Source organism: Silurus meridionalis, chromosome 6 (assembly GCF_014805685.1).
Source record: "Silurus meridionalis isolate SWU-2019-XX chromosome 6, ASM1480568v1, whole genome shotgun sequence".
NCBI lineage: Eukaryota > Metazoa > Chordata > Actinopteri > Siluriformes > Siluridae > Silurus > Silurus meridionalis.
The window spans coordinates 3,931,813-3,946,719 of record NC_060889.1 but is presented as its reverse complement, the minus strand read 5'-3'; the positions used below and the strand labels follow the sequence as shown (position 1 = coordinate 3,946,719).

Genomic DNA, 14,907 nt, shown 5'->3' with positions numbered 1-14,907 from the left:
AATTATTAATTATTATTAACTAGTCAAGTTGGTTTGGGTAGTTTATCTGGGGTGGTATAAAAAAGTTTACAGGAAAGTTATTTATCCAGGTTTAGACACTATCACCTTCAAAATACTCCCCTTGCACAGCAATACAGCGCTCCCAGCGTTCCTCTGAAAGTCTTCCTTTCGAAGCGTGTCAAGCACCTTCTGCGATTTGGCTGGATCGCCACAATAGTGTCAAAATGGTGACCTTTGAGCTGGATCTTTATCTTTAGGAAGGGGGTCTGCAGGAGCCAAATCTGGTAGGGTGGGTAAGATCTCGTGGATTGTTCTCCGACGATAATCATGCAGAATCTGCTGGATGGTTTTGACATTTTCTGAGGTTGCGCTCTTCCCGATATCTCGTCCTCTTCCAGTGATGTTCATCCGCTCTTGAAGCGTGCGTGCCACTCAAAACACCTCCAATGACTCAATGCAGCATCGGCGTATGTCAAACGTAGGTGATGTCAAACGTCTCTGTGGCAGATTTGCTCTGATTTGTGGTAGACGTGGTAACGCACAATCGGCCTCGAAATGTTTGGTCTTAAAAACTTTGTGATACCGCATCGTTTGGATACCTCTATTCTGTTCCAAAGAGCCGTATTAGACCGGTCCCACAGGTCAGAGACCTGGAGGCAGACCCTGAACCCACTGGATCATTTGTATGTCACAGTAAGATTAGGAACATCTGTGGAAAAGTGGTGCTGCAATCTGTAGCAGGGCATTAAAGACGTCTGGATTGACCTGTAGCCGGCTGCCACTGTGACCTCCAGCAGGAAATGTAAAAAAAAATTCTGCCAGGCATCCATCCACCTCATGGGATTAAGTCCTGTTTAACATTTTGCTAAATGCTGAAAGGGATTACAGAGGAACCAGCACCAGAAACGTCTGGAATGGTGCCATTAAAATAACCTAATTACAAAGCACATGCACACCCCCTTCGTTAAAGTGACCGTTTTGTCACTATCTTGATTATTTGATCATAACATGCATTCTAGTACACTAATATGGCACCTCCCAAGTCCAGGAGGAATCCCTGCCCAGTGTTTGAGAAGTGAAAGTGGTGAAAGAGAAGGTATGTTTTTGGTTGACTTCATGGACGAATAGAAAAGTGGTGAAAAGGGATCTCTAAACCCCTGCGGAATGTAGATTGGAATATTATTCTAATCGGGGATCATTTTCCGGCACAATAAAAAACACATTGGCATTCCGACATGTCAGTGACACGTGAGCTCGCGGAAGTCCAGAGGGATTCGGCTGTAGCGCTGCTGAAGTCTGGAAATCATTAGCAGTGTGTGCGTGTGTGTGTGTGTATGGCTATAATCATCACTTGCACACTGTTCGTCCTTACACTAACACAAAAATAGAGACTAGCGAGAGGTCAGGACTATGGACGTCTGTTTTAGAGAGGTGTGATTCATGCGGCATGAGAACGCAGCCGCGGGTTGATGTTGGATGAGTTTGGATCTGCAAGTTCCACTTTCAAGGAACTGAACTGTAGTCAAGGCATGTTTGTTGTTTAATTGTTTTTTTCATTGCACCGTCCACCTCTCAAAGGGCTCTGTTTTAGTTGGGTTTTCTTCTTACCATCATAGAAATCATTACCTGTAAGTGACAAATTTTAGACAGAAAGTACCTTACGCACCTGCAGAGTTCGCTGATCAGCACCAGACATCAGGATCCTGAGATATTATCAAAGGTGGAATTAAATCCAGGTGCTGAATTAAAGCAATATAACATAATATACATTTTTTTTTTTTACTTTTTTTTATTCAAAACTGCAAAAAAGCAGGATTATAGAAGAAGAAAAGATGTCGTGTGCTGCATTCCACATATTTGGGAGCTTTTGAAAAACTGAACCGCACACATAGTTTCCTACATTTAATATAATTGAATCCACACACACACACACACACACACACACTTACAAGCCTGATTCAACTGTATAATTATTCTGGACACTTTTTAAAGAATTAAAAAAAAAAATATTCCTCTCTTTCTTTGGCAGAAAAACGATCCTTTATGTAAATATTGATCTTTACCACAAGCGGGAGTTTCCCTCTATCGGCTTCGATCCGATACGTTCGCGTTTATTTATTTAGTCGAAAGCGTTTATCCGAATGGCGCGGGATGCGATTGGACCGTTTCGAGCAAAACGTTTCTGATATGTTACACTCGTGTGGTTCAGGAATTTTGAAGCCTGTGGGATTTCATCTCACAATAACAGCACATATAAATAAAACCTACTGTATACAAGGCTCTCTGAAGTGGAGAGGTTTTACAAATGAAATGATATACAGTATATACACAATTGTAAATCATCTGCACATACGCTCTATAAGCAAAAGTTTGTGGACACCTGACCACAAGATGGGTATGTAGATCCAAATTCAGTCCCCGTTTACTAATGAAGCATCTTCTGGGAAGATGTTCTAGGTTTTGTGAAGATAAGTGGTGACTGATGTAGGTGACGTGAGGAGATCTTTTACACACTTCCAGGCCATGTAAAGCAGATCTTCATGGAGCTTGCTTTGTGCACAAAGACTGGGAAAGTCAGGTGTCCCAATACGTCTTGAAGCAGACATACGGTACGGTCTGTAAAATATGTTACAGCAACAATTCCCGATTGAAGGTGACAAATCCAACATGGCCACCGCCTCCCATCAGCAGCGGACATTTTTCAACACCGCCAGATCCCTCTGCTTCTTAGTCTTGAAGGCCATCACGAAGTTCTGAGGTGAAACCACTCCTTGTCCCTGCTCGTCCACGTGACCCATGACGATGTAGTTCAGACCTTGAGGCAGAAACACCCAAAGGGGGGAAATGCAACAGTGAATTATTCGAGCCAACAAACACAAGACATCTGTGCAGTAAGAGAAACTGTAGAGCAAAAGACCGAATGTAACAGTGGATAAATAAATCATCAGATTTATCTTTATTTTTTGGCCCAACAAAATGCGTCCTGCTGCTGTTTTCAATTCTGCTCTCTGAGCGAATTCCACTTTGGTTTTTCTTTTTTTTTTTCTCTCAACTTCAGCTATACAATATTTGAACAAAAGTATTGGGACACCTGATTTTCCCAGCCATATCTGGTTCTTTCTCAAAAGTTTTGCCGCGTCTTTAGAAGCGGTAGCATGAAATCTTTCCTTGAACTAGGAGTTCCGATCCAGTGCCGGCATGACAATCCACCATGCCAGCTCCATGAAGATCTGCTTTACATGGGTTGGAAGTTGTGTGGAAGATCTCCTGTTATAGAGCACCTATTGGATGAATTATCCACACTGACTGCACCCCAGACCTCAGGCCTACTCAGGTGTCCACAAACTTTTGGCCTAATTTTAGTGATTTACAGTGTTCAATCTTTTCTTTTGTTCGCAATTCAAAGTATGTGGAGCGATTTATTTTTGGACTGAGAATATTTGAAATGTGGGAAAAAAAAAAAAAAAGTAATCAAGTGAAAACAATGAATAATTAAACTCGCAGGTCCGACCGAGAACCCGGAACGCGCTCATTTGCATGTCGTGACCGACGGGGTTGCTAGGAAACTGTCGCTACGACACCGACGCGGCCGTCTCGGCGACACCGGGGCCCAGCCGCATCTCCGTTGCGCTGCGTTGCATCATTCCGGGTCTTATATAAACAGACGGTCGTTCCTGCCTTCGTTTTTTTTTTTTTTTTTTCCTCCTCTATAATTTAACCAATTTTGTTGACTGACGAGCTGCCCGGTTTCTTTTTCTTTCTTTTTTTTTTCCTCCACTGAGTATTTATGAGTTTTGGAGATAATGAGGGAACTTGTCAGTCGGGAAGCCCTGTTGCTCCTGTCTCCGGCTGCGCGGTAAAGGAGGAAAGTTTTACGGCGCGAGCTGCAGGTGAGGGCTTAAAAAAGTGGCCGTGGAATGTAATTAGGCGTTTTGGAGATGTTTGTACAGAGCAAAAAACAAACAAACGAATGGACAGACAGACAGACAGACAGACAGACAGACAGATAGATAAGGGCACGAGGAATCCACTCACCTCTCCTGACTAAAGGGCATTTCTTACACAGGATTACGACTTTAGTGCTCATGCTCTTTCCGGCCTGCTGGATGGACAGGTTTCCTTCCTTGTACAGGTTGGTGACGGAGAAGGTAGTGAGCACGCTCTGTTCCCTCATGGCAGCCGAGACGAGTGTTCCCGTCAGCACTGTGACAAAACGACAGAACATCAACTCGTCTTCTGCATCGTGTTGTGGAGGGGGTTACGTAATCGACCGCACGCTGTGAAAGCGTTACGAAAGACCTCGCCGCCAGGAGCAGTGACGGGATTCCTCGGCGAAAGTTTGTCTTCTGGAGGAAACTAAATACATTCGGTTCTCAATAGGTTTTGTCTTTTTTGTATTTATTATTATAATTTTTTTTTACCAAAGTTGCTCGAGCAGTAATGACTTTCCACCGTTCCGCTTCTCTTGCACTTCTGCTTGCAGAGAGCTTCGGAATACGCCAGTGCTGTGAGGGGGGGGCAAAAAAAAAAAAAAACAGTTTCACCCCTGTGAGGGAAACAGCAGGGCAACAGTTTGGTCTTAAAATCAACAATCAATTTTTCATGGCAGCAGATTGAAGACTACACTTTGACATTTAACATTAAAATCCATGGGAATGAACAGGAATGAATGGGAACAAACTGGGAATGTAAACATGGCGGAGTAGCCAATAACTGGGAACTTAAATGCAGTTGAAAAGAAATAATATCTTGAACATCAGGATAATCTTGCAGGTTAAAACTACCAGATTAAACGCAGCTGATTTTCACCCCTGCACACAGCACACTTACTGCAGGGCTCCTGAGGCCACGCCCCCTACATGCATCCATTTATGTGCAAGTTTGTAAATGTAGATTTTTTTGTAGATTTGCATTAGTTTGCATGCATGTCAACTTGTGTACCGAACAACCCGGCGTTTTTTCTGCCCCTCCCGGACTGTTTTCATGTCAGTGTTGATCCTGAAAGAGAAGAACAGGACCTACCTACGGGCCCTGGGGTTGTAGGGACGGCTGCGTTGACGGGAACGGGGGAGTCTGGGACAGTGGAGTTCTTCGGCTTGAACGTGTAATGACAGATGAAGCCGTCGGCGGTGAGGCTCAGGTCGGAGACAAACTGGACGAAGAGATGATTCCCGTCAGAGAAGATCGGCCTGAACGAGGACACTTCATCTCAGTAACATGGTGGGGTGAAAAATAACAGCCTCAAGTTGAAAGAAAGCTTCACAAAAATGTAATAAAACACAATGGGGCATGCTGGTGTCGGAAAATAATCAACAACAAGGTGGTGGGACGTGTTACTAAGTAACTGTTTCACCCTCAGGGTCGATAAACTTCCTATAACAGCGCATCCTGAGGCGTTTTATTCCTCTTATACAAGGACCAATTTTCATGGGAGGATTTTCTCATGGCGGAAAACCTTTCGAGACTTGGACCATATTAACGCTCGATAATGGATCATGCTTCTGCCCAATCAGAATTGAGTCTTCGTAGTAAAGTCCTGGTTTTCTCGCAGGAGTCCTAATATATTGGGGGGTGAATGCAGAGTGATTATGGAGAGTCTAGAAAACTGACCACAGCACCAAAACAGCAAGGACGAGGCTCTTACGCAGGAGGGCTGTCGCCGCAGAACTTCCCGATCCTGCTTGTGTCGCTCATTTCCGCGCCGTTGTAGACGGCCATGTGGTCGTAGCGGCAGTAGTTATCCCTCTCCACGTCGAACTTCTCGAACTTCAGCTCTATTATCTGGCAAAAGACGTTCAGAAGGGTCATTCAAACCTGCATGAGCACGCATTACAACCTGAAATATCCCACTCACCTGGTGCTCGGGCGCAATAATATGCCACGAGCACGTCACACCTGGAGGATAGTCTCTCTCGGGCCAGTTAGGGGTCGTGAAGGCTCCTGAGGGTTTGTCCAAGAGTCCGCCACAGTACCGCTCCCCTGTACAAACACACAGCAGAGACACGAACGCTGAGCATGTGCTTTCACGCTCGATCGCCCGAACCCTTCGCCCTTTTCCAGAGCTGTAAAAAAAAAAACCAAAGCAAATGAAAAGTCGGGCCGAGAATTCAACTGGCGCTGAGGAGCTGCCAGAGAAAATGAGATGTTGCGCCACGCAGAAGAGCACGAGCAGCCTTTCCACAAATTTTATACATATTTTTCCACAGAACTATTTTTAAGCGAGGACGAGTGGCTCGTACAGACCGAGTTTCATTTTTTCAGTGAGAACACTGGATTGCCAGACAAGGAAAAAACTAAAATCATAAACATCTCACTTATTTATTTGAATAGACAAAACAAAAAAACCCGTAAAAACAGTTTTATGGTTCGTACCTCATGTAAAACACTGTGTAAAACTTGAATTCTCCATTGCGATTGGTCTGAAGGTGTTGATTAGTTTTCCGAAACTCGTGAAGGATGCTGTACATAATTTACGCCTATTTCGAAATAATCAATAGATTGCAAATGTGTGACCAGAAAAAGAGAGATGATTGTAAATATGGCAAAGTTGCTTCTTAGGAAATATGTGGGAGGAGTCTCTGGTTGCAGAGCTTTAACAATAAGGTTTCTGGACAATCAAGTTCACACTCACGTGGTTTATCTGTAACATAAAGCGTAACGTAACATCATAACGTTACGCCCCGTGATAGGTTAATGTAACAAAATGTAACGTTTGCATAATGCAACAAAGCGTGACATAATGTAGCGTAATGTAACACATCGTAGCATAATGTTACATTAAGCAGCCTGAAGTATTCTAGTACGATGTCACGTTACATAATGTAATGCAATGTCTGTACTGTAATGCCACAACATAATGTACTGTAGCGTAACATAGCATAATGCAGCGTAATGTAACATACTAGAATGAAATGTAATGTACAATGATGTAACGTAACGTTACATACTATAATGGAATGCAATGTGGAGTAATGTAGCGTAACACACTGTAACATACTATAACGAAATATAATGTAGAGCAATGTAACAGAGCCCAATGTAACATAACATAACATAATATAACGGAATGTAAGGCAACATAACCCACTGTAACGAAATGTAACATTGAGTAATGTAACGTTACAATGTAACATAACCTAACGAAATGTAACACAGAGTAATTTTATGTAAAATAATGTAGCATAACATACCTTAACATAATATAAAGAAATGCAATGTACAGAAATGTAACGTAACATACTGTAACAAATGAATGTAACATCAGATACATTCTATAATAAAATGTAATGTAGAGTCATGTAACGTAACGTAATGTACAATAAGGAAATTTTAATGAAGGAAATGTAACTGAAATGTAACAACGAGTAATGTAACGTTACAATGTAACATAACCTAATGAAATGTAACGTTGAGTAATTTTTAATAAAACTATGAAATTATAATGAAACTATGAAATGTAACATCGAGTAATGTAACGTTACAATGTAATATAACCTACCGAAATGTAACGTCGAGTAATTTTATGTAAAATAATGTAGCCTCACATACTGTAACATAATATAACGAAATGCAATGTAGAGAAATGTTATGTAACACACCGTAAGAAATTATTGTAACATAAGATACATTCTATAATAAAATGCAAGTCATGTAACGTAACAATGTAAAGTACATTAATGAAATTCATTGTAGTATAATGAAATATAATGTAACATAACATACTGTAATGAAATGTACCGCAACGTAACATAATGTACCATAGTGTGATGTAACAATACATAATGTAACATACTATCTCTAAGTCTAATGTAGAGTAACGTAACACATCGTAACAACTCAATGTAACATAATGCAACTACGCAACATAAATGGAATGCATCCTAGCGTGACATAACGTGTAACCTACAGTGTAATATAACGTAAAGTAAACCGACATAACATTACGTCATCAACCTCCTTATCTGTACATTGTAGCCTGGTATTCTAGCCCACGCTAGCTGTTATTACCCCTCGCATTCGGCCGAACGGCCGCATATCCGGCCAGGAAGCCACTCCCGGCCGTGTTCGCGTCCGAAACCATCACGACTTGCATCCTGTTGTGACTGGAAATCAGCGCTCCGGGCTGCGCCGTGCCACAGAATCGGCCGAGCCGCTGGCTGTTAACGAAGCCGTCGTACACATCTACGTAGTCGTAGCGACAAAGTCCGTCACTCTCTAGGTCGAGGGAGCGGAAGGTCAGGGACACCACTTTGCCCTGAGGCACCTGAGGACGATTTGAAAGAAAAACATTGCGTTACGTCGTAGCTACGTTGTAGCTACCGTATAATTACATTGTGGAAAGTTTGCGTTACTTCGGTGGCGTTTCGAGACTAAATATCCGAGGGAATTTTGGTCTAGATGTTGAAAGCTAGCCGAAATACGACTCCATTACGCTTACCGTTATTCTCCACACGCATTTGGTGTTGGCGGGGTAAACCCCGGGGTATCCCTGACTCCCAATGAGACCTGAACTTCCTGTAGCGTTTCCACCACACAGGAACGGCGGCCTACGCAAAAACACCAAACGCGTCAAACACGACACAACGTTATATATTATTACAGTCTTTATTGGATGAATAATAATGGTATTCATAATTTAATTTTTTTTTTTTTTACATTTTTTATTCGCTTTATACATTTTGATTGTCGATTTAATGAATTTTAAGAATTTTTATGACGTTATTTATAACATTATTGGATATAATTATTTATAATAATTAGGAAGAACATTTTTATCGATTATGTTTTTTAGGAAAGTGAACTATTAATATTTTTTGTCATAAATATGACTATTTTCATTATTTTTTAAATAATAATATTATTATTAATATATTATATATTACTGTTCATTTTTACTGAATGCGGTCAGAATAATTAGCAAAGTTATAGAAATAAAATGTTTTGAAAAGCTTGAATTTATTGGGTAAATAATAAAATAAGAAATAAAAAAAGTGTTTTAAAAGAAAAAGAAGAAAAGCCTGGACTCTGCCTCAGGAAATAATGAACCTCTAAGTAAGTTTGACTTTATTATCAAACAAAAACTCCACAAATTTGAAGCTTTTTAAAAAAATGTTTACTTCAAACTATAGAGATAAATAATAGATATAAATATATAAATCCTTACCATCGCTGTCTTTGACCGAACACCGAGCCGAAAACTAGAGGCAACCAAAGGCTCCACGTTACACTCCACATCTCGGGAGCTCGGAAGAGTAAACGCGACGTTGGCCGCGTCCCAAATCACTCTACTCCCCTTCTCGCGCACACTTCGACCCTATTGTGTCGCACGATAGCGCTTGGCTCATCCTCAGTGCCCTACGTGTTCGATTGGGACCAAGCCGATAATTAAGGCGAGAAGGGGGGGGTGAAGAGGGGGGGTCTGACTGACTGATTGTTCTTTACGCTAATTAGCACGTCTTTGCTAATTAAAATTTCTACTTAATAGTTCACATAAATGATTAATTATTCAAATTAAATTACATTTCGATTTTTCTGTCATTAGGATCATTAACCGAACGTGATAAATAAATATGGTGAAATTGTTGTTTAAATGTGTAGGATAAATTAAAAATGGCGCCCTACAGGTGCACTACATAGGTGCTAAATCTTACCGTGAATTGTATGTGCACTCTAGGGTGGTTCGGTTTGGGACACAACCCGCTGTGAAGGGGAATGAATGAGCCGTTTGTTCCAGTCAGGGACCGGAAGTGGAAGTCAAGTTTTTTTTTTTTTTTTTTTTTTTTTTTTGGGGGTGGGTGGAGGAGGTGGGGGTTTCAATAAAATAAATAAATTCATTTTTACTTCATAACAGGAAAAAATCCCTGAAAATGTGTACATTTTGGCATCACATTTTTTTGTATTTGATGTGGGGCCTTGAATAGATAGTATTGTGTGTGTGTGTGTGTGTGTGTGTGTGTGTGTGTGTGTGTGTGTGTGTGTGTGTGTGTGTGTGTGTGTGTGTGTGTGGGTTGCTATTTGTGAGCTGGAATCACCACTAGATGTCTGCATTGCACAAGAATTTGTCAACACCGATTGAGAAGCCTTCTGAAATGATTGGCAACCTTCATAAGAACGGACCGAACTGCCAAAGTTTGTGTACACCTCATTATTAGATCCTTATGTGCTTCTATTTCAGTGCCCCATTCCAAATTTAGCCTCTGTTTACTGTTAGATTAAGCCACACTCTTCCGGGAAGATGTTGCACTAGATTTTGTGGAGATTCGGGACATTTCATTCTGAGATTTTCCGATTCAACCCATGTAAGGACAAAAAGGAGAAGAAGGGTCATTCAAACCTGCATGAGCACGCATTACAACCTGAAATATCCCACTCACCTGGTGCTCGGGCGCAATAATATGCCACGAGCACGTCACACCTGGAGGATAGTCTCTCTCGGGCCAGTTAGGGGTCGTGAAGGCTCCTGAGGGTTTGTCCAAGAGTCCGCCACAGTACCGCTCCCCTGTACAAACACACAGCAGAGACACGAACGCTGAGCATGTGCTTTCACGCTCGATCGCCCGAACCCTTCGCCCTTTTCCAGAGCTGTAAAAAAAAAAACCAAAGCAAATGAAAAGTCGGGCCGAGAATTCAACTGGCGCTGAGGAGCTGCCAGAGAAAATGAGATGTTGCGCCACGCAGAAGAGCACGAGCAGCCTTTCCACAAATTTTATACATATTTTTCCACAGAACTATTTTTAAGCGAGGACGAGTGGCTCGTACAGACCGAGTTTCATTTTTTCAGTGAGAACACTGGATTGCCAGACAAGGAAAAAACTAAAATCATAAACATCTCACTTATTTATTTGAATAGACAAAACAAAAAAACCCGTAAAAACAGTTTTATGGTTCGTACCTCATGTAAAACACTGTGTAAAACTTGAATTCTCCATTGCGATTGGTCTGAAGGTGTTGATTAGTTTTCCGAAACTCGTGAAGGATGCTGTACATAATTTACGCCTATTTCGAAATAATCAATAGATTGCAAATGTGTGACCAGAAAAAGAGATGATTGTAAATATGGCAAAGTTGCTTCTTAGGAAATATGTGGGAGGAGTCTCTGGTTGCAGAGCTTTAACAATAAGGTTTCTGGACAATCAAGTTCACACTCACGTGGTTTATCTGTAACATAAAGCGTAACGTAACATCATAACGTTACGCCCCGTGATAGGTTAATGTAACAAAATGTAACGTTTGCATAATGCAACAAAGCGTGACATAATGTAGCGTAATGTAACACATCGTAGCATAATGTTACATTAAGCAGCCTGAAGTATTCTAGTGCGATGTCACGTTACATAATGTAATGCAATGTCTGTACTGTAATGCCACAACATAATGTACTGTAGCGTAACATAGCATAATGCAGCGTAATGTAACATACTAGAATGAAATGTAATGTACAATGATGTAACGTAACGTTACATACTATAATGGAATGCAATGTGGAGTAATGTAGCGTAACACACTGTAACATACTATAACGAAATATAATGTAGAGCAATGTAACAGAGCCCAATGTAACATAACATAACATAATATAACGGAATGTAAGGCAACATAACCCACTGTAACGAAATGTAACATTGAGTAATGTAACGTTACAATGTAACATAACCTAACGAAATGTAACACAGAGTAATTTTATGTAAAATAATGTAGCATAACATACCTTAACATAATATAAAGAAATGCAATGTACAGAAATGTAACGTAACATACTGTAACAAATGAATGTAACATCAGATACATTCTATAATAAAATGTAATGTAGAGTCATGTAACGTAACGTAATGTACAATAAGGAAATTTTAATGAAGGAAATGTAACTGAAATGTAACAACGAGTAATGTAACGTTACAATGTAACATAACCTAATGAAATGTAACGTTGAGTAATTTTTAATAAAACTATGAAATTATAATGAAACTATGAAATGTAACATCGAGTAATGTAACGTTACAATGTAATATAACCTACCGAAATGTAACGTCGAGTAATTTTATGTAAAATAATGTAGCCTCACATACTGTAACATAATATAACGAAATGCAATGTAGAGAAATGTTATGTAACACACCGTAAGAAATTATTGTAACATAAGATACATTCTATAATAAAATGCAAGTCATGTAACGTAACAATGTAAAGTACATTAATGAAATTCATTGTAGTATAATGAAATATAATGTAACATAACATACTGTAATGAAATGTACCGCAACGTAACATAATGTACCATAGTGTGATGTAACAATACATAATGTAACATACTATCTCTAAGTCTAATGTAGAGTAACGTAACACATCGTAACAACTCAATGTAACATAATGCAACTACGCAACATAAATGGAATGCATCCTAGCGTGACATAACGTGTAACCTACAGTGTAATATAACGTAAAGTAAACCGACATAACATTACGTCATCAACCTCCTTATCTGTACATTGTAGCCTGGTATTCTAGCCCACGCTAGCTGTTATTACCCCTCGCATTCGGCCGAACGGCCGCATATCCGGCCAGGAAGCCACTCCCGGCCGTGTTCGCGTCCGAAACCATCACGACTTGCATCCTGTTGTGACTGGAAATCAGCGCTCCGGGCTGCGCCGTGCCACAGAATCGGCCGAGCCGCTGGCTGTTAACGGCCGTCGTACACATCTACGTAGTCGTAGCGACAAAGTCCGTCACTCTCTAGGTCGAGGAGCGGAAGGTCAGGGACACCACTTTGCCCTGAGGCACCTGAGGACGATTTGAAAGAAAAACATTGCGTTACGTCGTAGCTACGTTGTAGCTACCGTATAATTACATTGTGGAAAGTTTGCGTTACTTCGGTGGCGTTTCGAGACTAAATATCCGAGGGAATTTTGGTCTAGATGTTGAAAGCTAGCCGAAATACGACTCCATTACGCTTACCGTTATTCTCCACACGCATTTGGTGTTGGCGGGGTAAACCCCGGGGTATCCCTGACTCCCAATGAGACCTGAACTTCCTGTAGCGTTTCCACCACACAGGAACGGCGGCCTACGCAAAAACACCAAACGCGTCAAACACGACACAACGTTATATATTATTACAGTCTTTATTGGATGAATAATAATGGTATTCATAATTTAATTTTTTTTTTTTTTACATTTTTTATTCGCTTTATACATTTTGATTGTCGATTTAATGAATTTTAAGAATTTTTATGACGTTATTTATAACATTATTGGATATAATTATTTATAATAATTAGGAAGAACATTTTTATCGATTATGTTTTTTAGGAAAGTGAACTATTAATATTTTTTGTCATAAATATGACTATTTTCATTATTTTTTAAATAATAATATTATTATTAATATATTATATATTACTGTTCATTTTTACTGAATGCGGTCAGAATAATTAGCAAAGTTATAGAAATAAAATGTTTTGAAAAGCTTGAATTTATTGGGTAAATAATAAAATAAGAAATAAAAAAAGTGTTTTAAAAGAAAAAGAAGAAAAGCCTGGACTCTGCCTCAGGAAATAATGAACCTCTAAGTAAGTTTGACTTTATTATCAAACAAAAACTCCACAAATTTGAAGCTTTTTAAAAAAATGTTTACTTCAAACTATAGAGATAAATAATAGATATAAATATATAAATCCTTACCATCGCTGTCTTTGACCGAACACCGAGCCGAAAACTAGAGGCAACCAAAGGCTCCACGTTACACTCCACATCTCGGGAGCTCGGAAGAGTAAACGCGACGTTGGCCGCGTCCCAAATCACTCCCTACTCCCCTTCTCGCGCACACTTCGACCCTATTGTGTCGCACGATAGCGCTTGGCTCATCCTCAGTGCCCTACGTGTTCGATTGGGACCAAGCCGATAATTAAGGCGAGAAGGGGGTGAAGAGGGGTCTGACTGACTGATTGTTCTTTACGCTAATTAGCACGTCTTTGCTAATTAAAATTTCTACTTAATAGTTCACATAAATGATTAATTATTCAAATTAAATTACATTTCGATTTTTCTGTCATTAGGATCATTAACCGAACGTGATAAATAAATATGGTGAAATTGTTGTTTAAATGTGTAGGATAAATTAAAAATGGCGCCCTACAGGTGCACTACATAGGTGCTAAATCTTACCGTGAATTGTATGTGCACTCTAGGGTGGTTCGGTTTGGGACACAACCCGCTGTGAAGGGGAATGAATGAGCCGTTTGTTCCAGTCAGGGACCGGAAGTGGAAGTCAAGTTTTTTTTTTTTTTTTTTTTTTTTTTTTTGGGGGTGGGTGGAGGAGGTGGGGGTTTCAATAAAATAAATAAATTCATTTTTTTTACTTCATAACAGGAAAAAAAAAAAATCCCTGAAAATGTGTACATTTTGGCATCACATTTTTTTGTATTTGATGTGGGGCCTTGAATAGATAGTATTGTGTGTGTGTGTGTGTGTGTGTGTGTGTGTGTGTGTGTGTGTGTGTGTGTGTGTGTGTGTGTGTGTGGGTTGCTATTTGTGAGCTGGAATCACCACTAGATGTCTGCATTGCACAAGAATTTGTCAACACCCGATTGAGAAGCCTTCTGAAATGATTGGCAACCTTCATAAGAACGGACCGAACTGCCAAAGTTTGTGTACACCTCATTATTAGATCCTTATGTGCTTCTATTTCAGTGCCCCATTCCAAATTTAGCCTCTGTTTACTGTTAGATTAAGCCACACTCTTCCGGGAAGATGTTGCACTAGATTTTGTGGAGATTCGGGACATTTCATTCTGAGATTTTCCCGATTCAACCCATGTAAGGACAAAAAGGAGAAGAAAGGTTTATCACAAAAATAGTAAAGGATCTCTCAAAAAAAAATTCCTTAAATGTGCTTCACGCTTTTTCACCCGTC

General features: G+C 40.1%; 1 protein-coding gene and 1 long non-coding RNA gene across 3 annotated transcripts; both read right to left on the bottom strand.

Moving 5' to 3' along the window:
* Positions 1 to 1,769: 1,769 nt before the first annotated feature.
* Positions 1,770 to 9,269, bottom strand: pcolce2a (procollagen C-endopeptidase enhancer 2a). Of its 2 annotated transcripts, XM_046850698.1 has the most exons (9): positions 9,164 to 9,269; positions 8,438 to 8,546; positions 8,008 to 8,263; positions 5,855 to 5,979; positions 5,645 to 5,781; positions 5,023 to 5,189; positions 4,422 to 4,505; positions 4,036 to 4,203; positions 1,770 to 2,815 (listed from the first exon to the last, which is right to left on the bottom strand). In XM_046850698.1, exons 1-9 carry the CDS (start codon positions 9,232 to 9,234, stop codon positions 2,685 to 2,687), a joined length of 1,248 nt encoding a protein of 415 aa, XP_046706654.1. In that variant the 5' UTR covers positions 9,235 to 9,269; the 3' UTR covers positions 1,770 to 2,684. The 2 variants fall into 2 exon arrangements, with proteins under 2 accessions (XP_046706654.1, XP_046706655.1); XM_046850699.1 differs by lacking the exon at positions 1,770 to 2,815 and having other exon boundaries at positions 4,073 to 4,356.
* Positions 9,270 to 12,738: 3,469 nt separating this feature from the next.
* Positions 12,739 to 13,805, bottom strand: LOC124386745. Its single transcript, XR_006926008.1, has 3 exons — positions 13,678 to 13,805; positions 12,952 to 13,060; positions 12,739 to 12,777 (listed from the first exon to the last, which is right to left on the bottom strand). It is a non-coding gene; the product is annotated as an uncharacterized LOC124386745 (long non-coding RNA).
* Positions 13,806 to 14,907: the final 1,102 nt, after the last annotated feature.